Source organism: Astatotilapia calliptera, chromosome 14, assembly GCF_964374335.1.
Source record: "Astatotilapia calliptera chromosome 14, fAstCal68.1, whole genome shotgun sequence".
Lineage (NCBI taxonomy): Eukaryota > Metazoa > Chordata > Actinopteri > Cichliformes > Cichlidae > Astatotilapia > Astatotilapia calliptera.
This window is the reverse complement of record NC_137435.1, coordinates 1,152,501-1,165,371: the sequence shown is the minus strand read 5'-3', so window position 1 is coordinate 1,165,371 and position 12,871 is coordinate 1,152,501. Positions and strand designations below refer to the sequence as shown.

Below are 12,871 nucleotides of genomic sequence, written 5' to 3'. Positions count from 1 at the left end.
CTGACGTCATATCGAGCGGGACTACAAACACACCGGTAGGGCATGTTTGTAGTTCCTTAAGAGCAGAGCGGGCGGTGATTGGCCGAGAGCCACAGAGACGGGCACGCGCCTCCGCCCCGCCCCCAGCAGTGTGAGAAAAGCCCCAAAAGTTAACGACGACAACAAAACAAACCACAGAAGAAGAGGCGTAAACAACAGCAGGAGTGAGCAACATGGCGGCGGTGAGAGGAGCCGGGGTTTCAGAGCGGGGCTGCCTGGAACTTCAGGCCGCTCTGTGAGCCTCTGCCCGCGGCATGAAGCTCTCCGGGCTGCCGGCATCATGGCCGTTGTGACAGCCAACGCCCGCGGAGTGTCCCCGCGGGGGAGCCGGCCTCCGGCACCGGGAGCCGGCGGGAGATCCGAGGAGTCCTGGAAGGGACACATCATCCGAGAGCTGAAGCACCGAGACCTGAGCCAGCACGCCATGTTCCAGGACCTGATCCGCTTCTGTACGACGACCAAGTACAACTTTTATCCCCTTTAAATCCATCACAGGCGGTCTGAGAGCAGCAGTCACCGGGCCGAACATTTAAAAACCCATTAAGTTAGTGTTCAGAGTTACAGTGAGGTTTTACAGGCTGACGCTGAGAAATTACTGCACGAAGAAAGACACTGATCATTTTTGAGTGAGGTTTGGTTCAGAGAAATCAGGGCTTTGTATTGGGGAACCAAGAGGTTTTCATCAAAGGCCAGCAAAAGTAAATATGTTTAAACCAGAACTAACGTCCTCGCATTTGCTCTCGTTACTAATCAGCCTGTTTAACCCTGTACTCGGGAAATGTCACAGAAGGAGCTGCTTTACTTAGGGACAAAAAAGATGGCTTTTTAATAGAGTTTGGTGTAGAGCTGCCCTATGTAGGGAGATGGGATTCCATCTCAGCCAGGTAACTTCAGGGCTAACTCTACTCATCGCCATGGTAACATATACTGCGAGCCATACTTGCTCCAGAGCAGCTTCATGCGACTGCTTGTCCCCACTGCCAGCGATGGGATACGTGAATACAGACAACAGGGAGGGAAAGGTGAGCTTAGCCCCAAACCTCAGACTGCAGTCGGCATTCGTCACCACAGCTCGAAAGAACATTTCATACGTTCAATAATCAGCATTTTTAACACTTTCTTGAAACCAGGCTGAGATTCAGGCTTGTTGATCACGACAACTACACTGTGGTTCAGTTGGACTCTCAGTGACGATGTTTTATATATTTATATTTTTCAGTTATAGCAGCTCTGAAACCAAAAATGGAATTTGTGACGGGCAGAAGTTTGATGAGAGTCGTCCAACCTGTCCCACCAGTCAGACATCCAGTATAATCCTGTTCACCCTCCTGTAAAATCAGATTGTTTTTGAATGGAGTCTGGTTCATTTTATATTTTTATTGTGGTGAGTAGATCATTAACCCCTCTGCTCAGTGTTTTGAACCTCGCCGACGTCCACCCTCCTTTCATACTTTGCTGACATTCAGGGACAGGAAGTTGTCGGAACTATTAAACCACACGTCGCCTCACTTCCTCTGCGCAGTGAGTCATGTGTGACAGATAACCAGCCTGCTGCTGGTTTATCATCAGGCCGCACACGCAGAATGAAAAAATGTTAAACATGACAGATTTTGAATGGAGTTTGGCTTCAGTCAATGAAAGCTGGGAAACATAATAAAATTAAGTCATAGTAGAGTAAAAATATCTCAGTGAAAACATGTTGTCCTGGTTTTTTGGTCCTAGCTGTCAGTCAGGTGCTCATCAGGTACAAACCTGGAGCACCTGGTTCCTGCCCCGCCTCCTCTGACCCCCCTTTCTGTCTGCAGACACTCAGCTGCTGGAGAAAACCAGTCTGACCAAAGGACTGCTGAGCAGCGCCGCCAGGTAACTCACTGTGTTTGTACATGTTCAGACATCTTTGTGAGCACAGAACATTGGTATGTTACTACACTACAGTAGTCACTGGTCCCACAAGGTTTAAGACATTTTTGAGACTCTCATTGTGGTTGTAGTGTCAGGATCACAGGTCATGGTTAGGCATTCATTTTGAATGTTAGGGTAAGTGGCTGGGATGAGATGAGTGAGGTGTCCTCACTAAGATATGAAAACGAGCGTGTGTGTGCTGAGGCTGTGTTTGTTCTGTGTGTGCAGGTGTCCCCCCGCGGGCGGCGCCCCGCTCTCGTCCCTGCAGCAGCAGAGCATCCAGCTGAAGAAGACCACGGGAGAGGTCAGAGCAAACCTGCCCCCCTTTTCAGAGTGATCACATGATCAATTACGGCCAGGGTTAGGGTGACTCAGCCCGCAAAGTCAGCAGTGCTTGCAAAGGTCAGAGGTCATCTGGTGGCCTTCAGGTAGAACGCAGGTTTTTGGGTATTAACGCGTCGTTTTTCCAACCTGGAAACTGCAGTTCCTCTGACGTCCAGCAGAGGCAGCAGTGAGGTAGTCCCCATAGACGTGTTCACAGCCTCAACTCCAACTGGTTGGTCTCTGTAGCCAACTGCCTCCTTCATAGCACCTGTACAAGGAGGACTGTAAGAGCCTAAGAAATGTTTATGTTTTGTGTATTTGTCATGTGGCACAGGTGTTTAGATTTTCCTGCACCTCAGGTGATTGCATGTTATTTACCTGATGCCAGTGTCGCAACAGCGTCGTTGGGTGAGTCTGAGCGTCATTATAGCACATCAGTTGGTACATGCACTATTTGTTTTGATTGAAAGCACAAAGTTTGTTGTTTTCTTTTAAAATAAATAAAATACAAGTGGGGCTCAGTTTGGATTATTGGAGACGCGTCACAGCACAAAAATATACGTTTTGGAGTCACGGAGCTTTCAGATGGTTGGACGCTGTTCTCAGATGAGTTATTTATTTCTGTAACTCGCCTGTTATGGAATAAAGGGGCGTGGCCTATTTGACTGGCAAGTGGATGGTGACGCAGGTGTCTGTAGCTGGAGCTCTGGACCATGTTTGTGCTGCTGTGAGGTTACTGTACTAACAGGCCGTCTGAGAAGGCGGGGCCACAGTTTCGCTGAATAAAATCAAGGATTTTGATTGGATGTCGCTGTGCAGGTTTCACAGCAGGAACCTTTATTAACAGATCCACCGATCGGGGGTTTCAGTTCTCGTCAGTTCGATGCAGATTTATGTCCTGCTCATGAGCAGCAGCAGGTGTTGTTGTTGTGATGAACAGCTGTTCACCTGTTTCCGTGGTCACGCTCAGAGCTCTTTCAGCTCGTTCCTGGCGGCTTGGCTCCTGTTTTTCTTTGAGGCCGTGTGATAAAACACAGCAGACTGTAACCGAGCAACAGCAGCCACTTCTTCCTCTTGTGATAAAGCCGACGAGCAGATGTGATCGGTGTGATAAAAGTGAGAGGAACAGGCAGCCCGAGGGCGGGCAGACCACTTCACCCTGAGCTGCTCCACAAGCTTCGGCCTGCAGGCTGACGATCCACAACAAACGCTCTGAGACCAGGAAGAGACACGTTCACGAGGGGAGGGTCTGGCTGCGGTCCGGCAGCATGGCTGTCGGGGCAGGCAACTTCTTTTAAGCCGTCGTGCACTCATCCCGGTGGACCTGTTTAGACTCTACTTTTGAATACCAAGTAGCTTGCTGTGTTTGCCTGTGGGTTTTAAGGACTAGATTCACCTCTTAAAACCTTTTGAACGGACCCAATCTGCCATTTAAAGAAGAAGATGACGCGGGAAAAAGCAGAAGCTTCAGCTAAGCCAGCGATAGCTTCCAAGAGCTCTGCACCCGCTGACCACGAATATGCAGTGGAGACTTCAACACCGTCAGTGAAAAGAGAAACTCCACCTACGCCCACCAAAGCACCCACACCACCTAGCAAGGGTACTGTGTCCCAAAGTGTGGAAAGCAACAACTCCGTAATAGAAGCCATTAACAAGCTAACAAACAAGATCGATGACTTCGGCGTGCAGCTAAGTAACAACATGATAACGGTGGCTAACATCGCCAAGCTGGCTGCAATGAACGCAGCCGATATAAAAGTCGGTAAGGCTAAACTGTCTGGTTTGGAACTTGAAAATCCAGGCTGGAAAGAAAAAAATGACGAAGTTATCGACATCTTGGCTAAGGTCGCGCCACGTTGGGCTTCCGCACTGGGCAACACTGTGGACGCCGTCCATCGTCTAGGGAAAAAAGAAGCGGGTAGACATCGACAAATAATAGTTCAGTTCACCATGAGGCGCTACCGAGAAGCTTTGTGGAAACTAAGGATTCCCAGGTGTGCAAGGAGCAGGCGTCTACTGCAAGCAAGATTTCTGCAAACGAGACCGGAGACAGGACGGGAGGCAAGAGCTGCAGTTTGGCCCAAAATGGGCCCAAAATGGGCCAAACACTCAGTCTGGATTCATAAAAGGCCGCTCAATCCATAATAATATCCACCTTGTTTTGGACTTGAGTGACTACAACTACCTAATTGAAAACCAAGGTTTTGTTCTATTTTTAGATTTTTACAAAGCCTTCGACATGATAGAGCATGAATTTATGTTCCAAGCTCTTGATTTGTTCGGTTTTGGAGGTAACTTCATTAATGTAATCAAATTACTGTACAGAGATACTAACAGTTCAGTGTGTCTTCCACGTGGCACCTCACAAAGATTTAGGATCTGCAAAGGAATAAAACAAGGATGTCCAATCTCACATTGCTGTTTATGGCAGCAACAGAAATGCTTTCCATACTGATTAAAAATGCTGAGTTTGGTAGGACATCTATCCTGGGTACAGAGCTCTCTATCAGCCAGTTAGCCGATGATACAACGAAATAACCTGAATGAAATCCCCAAAATTCTGCAGATTATTGAAACTTTCTCAAAAGCTTCAGGATTAAATCTGAGTTTAAACAAATGTGAGATCTGACCCTTAAATGATTGTACTATTTCTAACACTTAATATTCCTGTTAAATCCACTGTCAAATATTTGGGTGTGTATATAACCAAGAATAAGACTGATTTAGATAACCTTAATATTTGGGAGAAAATCCAACTCGTTTAAATAACTGGGCTCAGAGAGACTTATCGATTCTGGGTAGAATTCTTCTCACCAAAATGGAAAGTATCTCCAGGCCAGTACATCCTGCATGTGCGGTAGGAGTGCCTAAATCAGCAAATCTATTAACCAGCTACACTTTGATATTATATATGGAAACGTAAAACCCACTATATCAGGCAAGGTAATTTAGTCAAACGCGTCGAAGATGGAGGTTTGCAAGCTATTGAATATGACAGCTTAAATGGCTCCCTGAAAATAAATGGGCTTAGGTCATTTTTAAGAAGTCAGACTAGCCGTTGGTTTCACATTCCAAGCAAAATATTCTCAGATCTATGTGGAATTAATCTTTACTTAGATGTGATTTTGACATAAACTCCCCATACAGCTGTCTTCCTCTCACCAGCACGTTGTATTACACTGGAAATGAATATACAAACATAACTACAGCCCACACAACACTCCACTGTGCAACTGTCGCTACATAAACGCTGGAAACTAAAATGCTACGGTAAGGGCATCTGGGCAGTGATGATAGAGGTAAAATTCTATTAGAAGCTTTCACCACCAATTATAATCTGCAAATAAATAACAAAGAATTTCAAATAATTACTAATTACTATCCCTCAAAACATTCTATGGACAGCATATAATCTTTGTCAAAACCCTGACTGTGACCTCCCTGAACTCTTGGTAAATGGCCTGTATTTATATAGCGCTTTACAGCATAACATTACAGCTAACAGTCTAAAAAAATCTGGGAATTATTTACTAATGTTTTTATCCACATCTGCTCTCCGGTGCTGAAAAGAAAGATCAGAAAAAATGACCTAAAACTTCCGATTCCTCCCAAAGCTCAGGAGGTCCGCTACAAAATCCTCTCTGGTATTTACTCTTCCAAAGAATCTCTCAGACGTCGCTTTGCTATTGATAATAATTCTTGCTCTTTCTGTGAGGGGATATTGAATCAACAGAACATTATTTTATGGCTGTATATTCTGTAAAGCCTGTGGAACGATGTGCACTACTGGCTCTTCCCACAGATTCCAAACTTACTTGAATTTTCTAAAAATGATTTTATCTTTGGTTCTCTAAGAAAAGAAGCTTGAACATGTTCTAAATGTAATAATTAATATGGGCAAATTCTTCATTCACAAATGTTGTTTTCTGAAAACAAAGAACTCGTCCTCTCAAAAACACAAGCTCTGGATCTGAATCATATGATTATTGAACTAGATCTGAAAACCCCTGAGGTATCAGGTATGTCTTTTAATTATCCTTCTTTTTGCTTTGATTCTGTTTGGGGTTTGTTTTTATTTTATTTATTTATTTGTTGTTGTTTGTACTTCCTGTTCATTATCTATCTTATATATGTTGGAATTCAGCCTGTTCTGATACTATTTCATGTTGGAAATATGCATAATTGTTGTACATTATATTTCTGTGTGATTAATAAAATAAAACTGTTCACGAGGGGCGAACCGGAAACGTCGCCTGTCAGAGTCAGGTTGGGAGTTCGCTTTGTAATCGGAAGGTTGCCGGTTCGAGCCCCGGCTTGGACAGTCTCGGTCGTTGTGTCCTTGGGCGAGACACTTCACCCTACTGGTGGCGCCAGTGTCCGGCAGCCTCGCCTCTGTCAGTGTGCCCCAGGGTGGCTGTGGCTACAATGTAGCTGCCATCACCAGTGTGTGAATGACTGGATATGTAAAGCGCTTTGGGGTCCTTAGGGACGAGTAAAGCGCTATGCAAATACAGGCCATTTACCAATGTTCCCTCTAAGCTGTGCGCGTCCGCCATCGCGCAGTGCTGCAGGTCTCTGCACACAGAAAAAAAATCTAACCTGAATTGAAATTAACATTAAAACTTTAACAATCCTGTTCTGCAGTGTGAGTCAGTGAGTGGCTGCTCCCGTATGGGATCAGAACGATGCCACCTTATCCCAGAGTCCAGCCAATGATGCGATTCACATTCGTATAAACGCAGCTAATCGACGTGGCTGACAGGCTGTGACAGCGTCCTTATGTGCGACGCCGGTGTTTTAGCAAAGCGGCTGATGTGGAGTGAAGCCACGTTAATGACAACGTGTACAACCACTGGAGATGTGAGCAGGACAGACGAACAACTGACGGACAAAGTGTGGACTTTATACCAGTTTTTAAATTGTGTTGATCGGCCACGTAAAACCAGAGTTATGATAAAATATCTGCAATGTTTGGTTTTCTTCCTGAATACTGTCGTTGTTTATATTTACTGCAGGAAGAAACGGTAAAAACGGCGTTTTATAAGGAAAACGCTCGAAAGCCTGTGAGCAAAGACACCAAAACTCCCAGCCTTTCCTATTGGTGGAAAAATGTACCATGTGGACCAATCAAAGAATGATATGGCAACATGGCCTTTAGTTGTTTAGGGAGGGGGAAGTTTTAGTGCCGGTGGTGTTTTGAGATGTGAGGGATTTGCGAGGTTTAGCACAAATCTTGTGTAGTTAGTGTGTAGTCAGTGTGTAGTGAGTGTGTAGTCAGCGTGTAGTCAGTGTGTAGTTAGTGTGTAGTCAGTGTGTAGTCAGTGTGTAGTGAGTGTGTAGTCAGCGTGTAGTCAGTGTGTAGTTAGTGTGTAGTCAGTGTGTAGTCAGTGTGTAGTGAGTGTGTAGTCAGCGTGTAGTCAGTGTGTAGTTAGCGTGTAGTCAGCGTGTAGTCAGCGTGTAGTCAGCGTGTAGTTAGCGTGTAGTCAGTGTGTAGTGTGTAGTCAGCGTGTAGTCAGCGTGTAGTTAGCGTGTAGTCAGTGTGTAGTGTGTAGTCAGCGTGTAGTTAGCGTGTAGTTAGCGTGTAGTCAGTGTGTAGTGTGTAGTCAGCGTGTAGTTAGCGTGTAGTCAGCGTGTAGTCAGTGTGTAGTGTGTAGTCAGCGTGTAGTCAGCGTGTAGTTAGCGTGTAGTCAGTGTGTAGTGTGTAGTCAGCGTGTAGTCAGCGTGTAGTTAGCGTGTAGTCAGTGTGTAGTGTGTAGTCAGCGTGTAGTCAGCGTGTAGTTAGCGTGTAGTCAGTGTGTAGTGTGTAGTCAGCGTGTAGTTAGCGTGTAGTCAGCGTGTAGTGTGTAGTCAGCGTGTAGTCAGCGTGTAGTTAGCGTGTAGTCAGTGTGTAGTGTGTAGTCAGCGTGTAGTCAGTGTGTAGCGTGTAGTCAGCGTGTAGTCAGCGTGTAGTCAGCGTGTAGTCAGCGTGTAGTCAGCGTGTAGTTAGCGTGTAGTCAGTGTGTAGTGTGTAGTCAGCGTGTAGTTAGCGTGTAGTCAGCGTGTAGTTAGCGTGTAGTCAGCATGTAGTTAGCGTGTAGTCAGCGTGTAGTCAGCGTGTAGTCAGTGTGTAGTCAGCGTGTAGTCAGCGTGTAGTTAGCGTGTAGTCAGTGTGTAGTGTGTAGTCAGCGTGTAGTCAGCGTGTAGTCAGCGTGTAGTTAGCGTGTAGTCAGTGTGTACTGTGTAGTCAGCGTGTAGTTAGCGTGTAGTCAGTGTGTAGTGTGTAGTCAGCGTGTAGTTAGCGTGTAGTCAGTGTGTAGTGTGTAGTCAGCGTGTAGTCAGCGTGTAGTTAGCGTGTAGTCAGTGTGTAGTGTGTAGTCAGCGTGTAGTCAGCGTGTAGTCAGTGTGTAGTGTGTAGTCAGCGTGTAGTCAGCGTGTAGTCAGCGTGTAGTCAGCGTGTAGTTAGCGTGTAGTCAGCGTGTAGTGAGCGTGTAGTCAGCGTGTAGTGAGCGTGTAGTGAGCGTGTAGTCAGCGTGTAGTCAGCGTGTAGTTAGCGTGTAGTCAGCGTGTAGTGAGCGTGTAGTTAGCGTGTAGTCAGCGTGTAGTCAGCGTGTAGTCAGCGTGTAGTTAGCGTGTAGTGAGCGTGTAGTGAGCGTGTAGTGAGCGTGTAGTGAGCGTGTAGTTAGCGTGTAGTCAGCGTGTAGTTAGCGTGTAGTCAGCGTGTAGTGAGCGTGTAGTCAGCGTGTAGTCAGCGTGTAGTCAGCGTGTAGTGAGCGTGTAGTCAGCGTGTAGTGAGCGTGTAGTTAGTGTGTAGTTAGTGTGTAGTCAGCGTGTAGTTAGTGTGTAGTCAGTGTGTAGTCAGTGTGTAGTTAGTGTGTAGTCAGTGTGTAGTTAGTGTGTAGTTAGTGTGTAGTTAGTGTGTAGTCAGCGTGTAGTTAGTGTGTAGTTAGTGTGTAGTCAGTGTGTAGTTAGTGTGTAGTCAGCGTGTAGTTAGTGTGTAGTCAGTGTGTAGTCAGTGTGTAGTCAGTGTGTAGTCAGTGTGTAGTGTAGTCAGTAGTGTTGTTGTGTGTCAGAACAATGAGGCGCCTGCTGAGTGTTACAGGTGTTACAGCAGTGACACATCTGCTGCTGTCAGGCCTGCAGGTATCAGGCTGTTGTTCTCCTTCATCTCATAGTGGACACAAATTATTTTTTGGAGCGGCACAAATAATCTGTGTGGCATCAGATTTGATGCAGAACAGCTGATTGTTCTGTAAATAGTTTGAAATGTTTGTTTAAAAACATCTTGGCTGCATTTTTAGGTAAAAGCTGCAAAAAACTTTGTTTGCATGACTCAGTTACTTTTTTGAAGAAGTAATGTAAGAGCCAAAGTCAATGTTTATGTTTTTCCTTTTTGTTTTGGTGGCACAGGTGTATAGCTTTACCTGCGTCTCAGGTGATGGTATGTGGGTGTGGTCACAGTCTATTTACCTGATGTCGGTGTTCGCAGCAGGTGTTGGGTGAGTGGTTTGTGGGCAAACTTTTCTGTTGACCGTCATTTTTGGCACACCAGTTAATCCATGTGCTATTTGTAAATTGATTGAAAGCGCAAATGTTTGTTTTGTTCTTAAAATAAATGCGCAAAGTACAAGTACGACTCATTATGGATTATTGGAGGCGCGACACAGGGACACAACCAACTCAGCCGGCCGCGGCTTTATTTACGGATGAAAGTCGCAACAAGTAACTATATAATTAATTGGCCAACATTGGTCATTATTTACTGTATTTGCAGACAGAGTTACAGACTCTCTCCCAGACCACAGACTCATACAAGTCAGAGCTTTATAGAAAAAAGTTCTTTTCAAAATTGGAGTTCAAGTTATTTTTACTTCCAGTAGTGTTGACGTGCTACAGGTCAGGAACAGGATTTGTTTAAATTGTCATTGTAAGTGGGCTAAAGCAGTTAATTAAAAGTCGTCGAACATACATGTAAACGCTGTAATGTGATTATTTTAATAAACATGTAACTTGGATGGATTCGTGCTGGCGTGACCACAGTGCTCACGTCTGCTGTTGCTCAGGGAGTTTGTGTGTTCGCTCAGACACGTGAAACATTAGAGGGAACGTTGGTCAGAGCTGCTGCTGGTCCTGCTCTGGCTTCATAAGCACACAGCAGAGGCTGAGCTATGCAGAGTTACAAACAAGTACATTCTGTAAGTGAGCAGAGGGATGTTAGTGTCATGACCTTTGTGTGCGCAGGAGGCTTTTTCAAAATGATACGATTCATGAAGCTCTGTGTGAGGTCAGATCAGAATCAGACATGTGACAGCGTGACGCTAACCTCACCCAGGTAAAAGTCACGACCACGAGTAACCTCTGACCCCTCCCTCCCTCTCTGTGCTTCCAGTTAGCCTATCAGGTGGTGGAGCTGACGCAGCAGATAAAAATCAAAGACGGCGTTCTGGAGGAGCAGCATGCCAGGTGAGTAACACACCTGAGACTGTCAGCTCACCAGTCAGGTGTAAAAACCTGCTGCAGGTGAGTTCAGGCTGAGGTCAGAGAGCAGGAGGAGGAGCCTCGTTCTAGTTTTCCTTGTTCATTCGCTGAGTAGAATATCGACTCACAGCTGAGCTCAAACTGCACTTTAGATCAGACTCTGCTGCTCGTCCACCGGGGGGCGCTGCGCCATCTGGCAATAATTCAAATATCTGAACCATCTGAAATTATTTTTAATAAAAGAAAAAATCAGATTCTTTACTCTAATATTCAAACATTTAAATATATTTTATCCTTTTTGTCAAAACACAGCAAACCTCTTTATTATTTTATGTTTTTATTTGAAATGTGTTCTTCAAATCTTGTAAACTTTAGAAAAACATCCATATTCTACTTTGACATATTGAGTCTCAGGTGTTTGCCTCCAGTGTTTGTGTGCGCAGCTCCATGACACCTCATACTGGTGTGACCTACTCTTTCCTCCACCTTCAGGCTGCTGCAGGAGCAGCGTTGCCTGTCGCGAGTGTCTGATGCTCATCAGGAGCTGCAGGCACAGGTGGAGCAGGTTCAAGGGCAGAACACGGTGCTGAAGGTGGAGTACGACACTCTCCTGGAGCAGCAGAGAGCAGCGGAGGCGAAACTAAGGCAGGAGACGGTCAGAGGGGAAGAACTGCTGGCCAAGGTGATGAAGCGGAAAAACCAGGCCGCAGCTCGGATGAACAGCCACAACGAACGCCGCTCCAGGTACCTGAATGCACCGCGCACACCTGTTCATCAGTGTACCTGAATGCACCACTCACACCTGTTCATCGTGTACCTGAATGCACCGCGCACACCTGTTCATCGTGTACCTGAATGCACCGCGCACACCTGTTCATCGTGTACCTGAATGCACCGCGCACACCTGTTCATCAGTGTACCTGAATGCACCGCGCACACCTGTTCATCCTGTACCTGAATGCACCGCGCACACCTGTTCATCCTGTACCTGAATGCACCGCGCACACCTGTTCATCGTGTACCTGAATGCACCGCGCACACCTGTTCATCAGTGTACCTGAATGCACCGCGCACACCTGTTCATCGTGTACCTGAATGCACCGCGCACACCTGTTCATCAGTGTACCTGAATGCACCGCGCACACCTGTTCATCCTGTACCTGAATGCACCGCGCACACCTGTTCATCCTGTACCTGAATGCACCGCGCACACCTGTTCATCGTGTACCTGCAGGAGGGTCAGTGTGGATCCAAACAGGCATCTCTTTGTTTGTTTCAGAGCCCGAGAGGCAACCCAGGCCGCAGCCAGGTCGAAGGTCAACTTGGACAGGTCAGCTGTCCATCCCCCGAGCTCTACATCGCCCTCTTCAGGTTTCTCTAAGTAAGAATAAATGAAACGCACGACACGGGTTTGATAAACATTTACACTGAAACAGAATTTTAAAAATACTTTTTAAAGTATTGATAAACATTTGAAACCTTGACAAATTAAAAAAAAAAGTCTAATTTTGATTTCGAGAATGTTTTGAAATATTAAAGATTTTGAGACAATAATATTCTGAATAATTTCTTTATTTTTGATCACATTCACTTACTGTCATTTTTGTTGTGCTGAAACTTTATTGGTTTATTGGCCATTACAAGCTTCTAAAGATTGATTAATAGACTACTTTGTTACTTCCTGTCACTGTCAGAATAAAACATGTTTGTGTTTCAGCTCATCAAGTGCTCCGAGCTCCAGATCGACGTCTCCAAAGAACGAGAAACGGGACGCGTCCACGGAACGAAAACCCATGCGACTCGTGAGGTCATCAATCACGCCTTTGTTTTATTTTATTATATAGTTTTCACGAGTTCACTGACGACCTCAGGAGCATTTACACACAAAAGTCATTAATCCTGGAGGGAAATTGAGTTGTCATAGCAACAGACGACAAAGCAATCGTGTTGAAGTGGAGAGATAAGGATGAGGTGGGTGAGTTAGCGGGTCTAACGACCTCGTCTGCCTCTTCAGATCTCAGGAGCTTTTCTCACAATAAGATCATGAAATCAAATTTGAGCAGCAGGTCATTAATTTTCTGTGTTTTATTTTATTTTCTCTCTTAGAGTTGAAATAAAAACTATTCTGACTTTTTATTGAGATCATTGTAAT

The 12,871-nt window shown here is 45.5% G+C and overlaps 1 protein-coding gene across 3 annotated transcripts in view; it reads left to right on the top strand.

Annotated features, from left to right (window-relative positions):
- Positions 1-127: 127 nt before the first annotated feature.
- Positions 128-12,871, top strand: part of atg16l2 (ATG16 autophagy related 16-like 2 (S. cerevisiae)) — a 20,014-nt gene continuing 7,270 nt past the window's right edge. The window contains exons 1-7 of one of the 3 annotated variants that reach the window (XM_080289169.1): positions 128-488; positions 1,845-1,902; positions 2,170-2,245; positions 10,631-10,704; positions 11,212-11,463; positions 11,999-12,100; positions 12,437-12,526. In XM_080289169.1, the coding sequence (XP_080145295.1) occupies positions 320-488; positions 1,845-1,902; positions 2,170-2,245; positions 10,631-10,704; positions 11,212-11,463; positions 11,999-12,100; positions 12,437-12,526 (821 nt within the window). In that variant the 5' untranslated portion in view covers positions 128-319. Of the gene's footprint in view, positions 489-982; positions 1,062-1,844; positions 1,903-2,169; positions 2,246-10,630; positions 10,705-11,211; positions 11,464-11,998; positions 12,101-12,436; positions 12,527-12,871 lie in introns of those variants that run through there. The other 2 variants (XM_080289167.1, XM_080289168.1) reach the window with 2 other exon arrangements.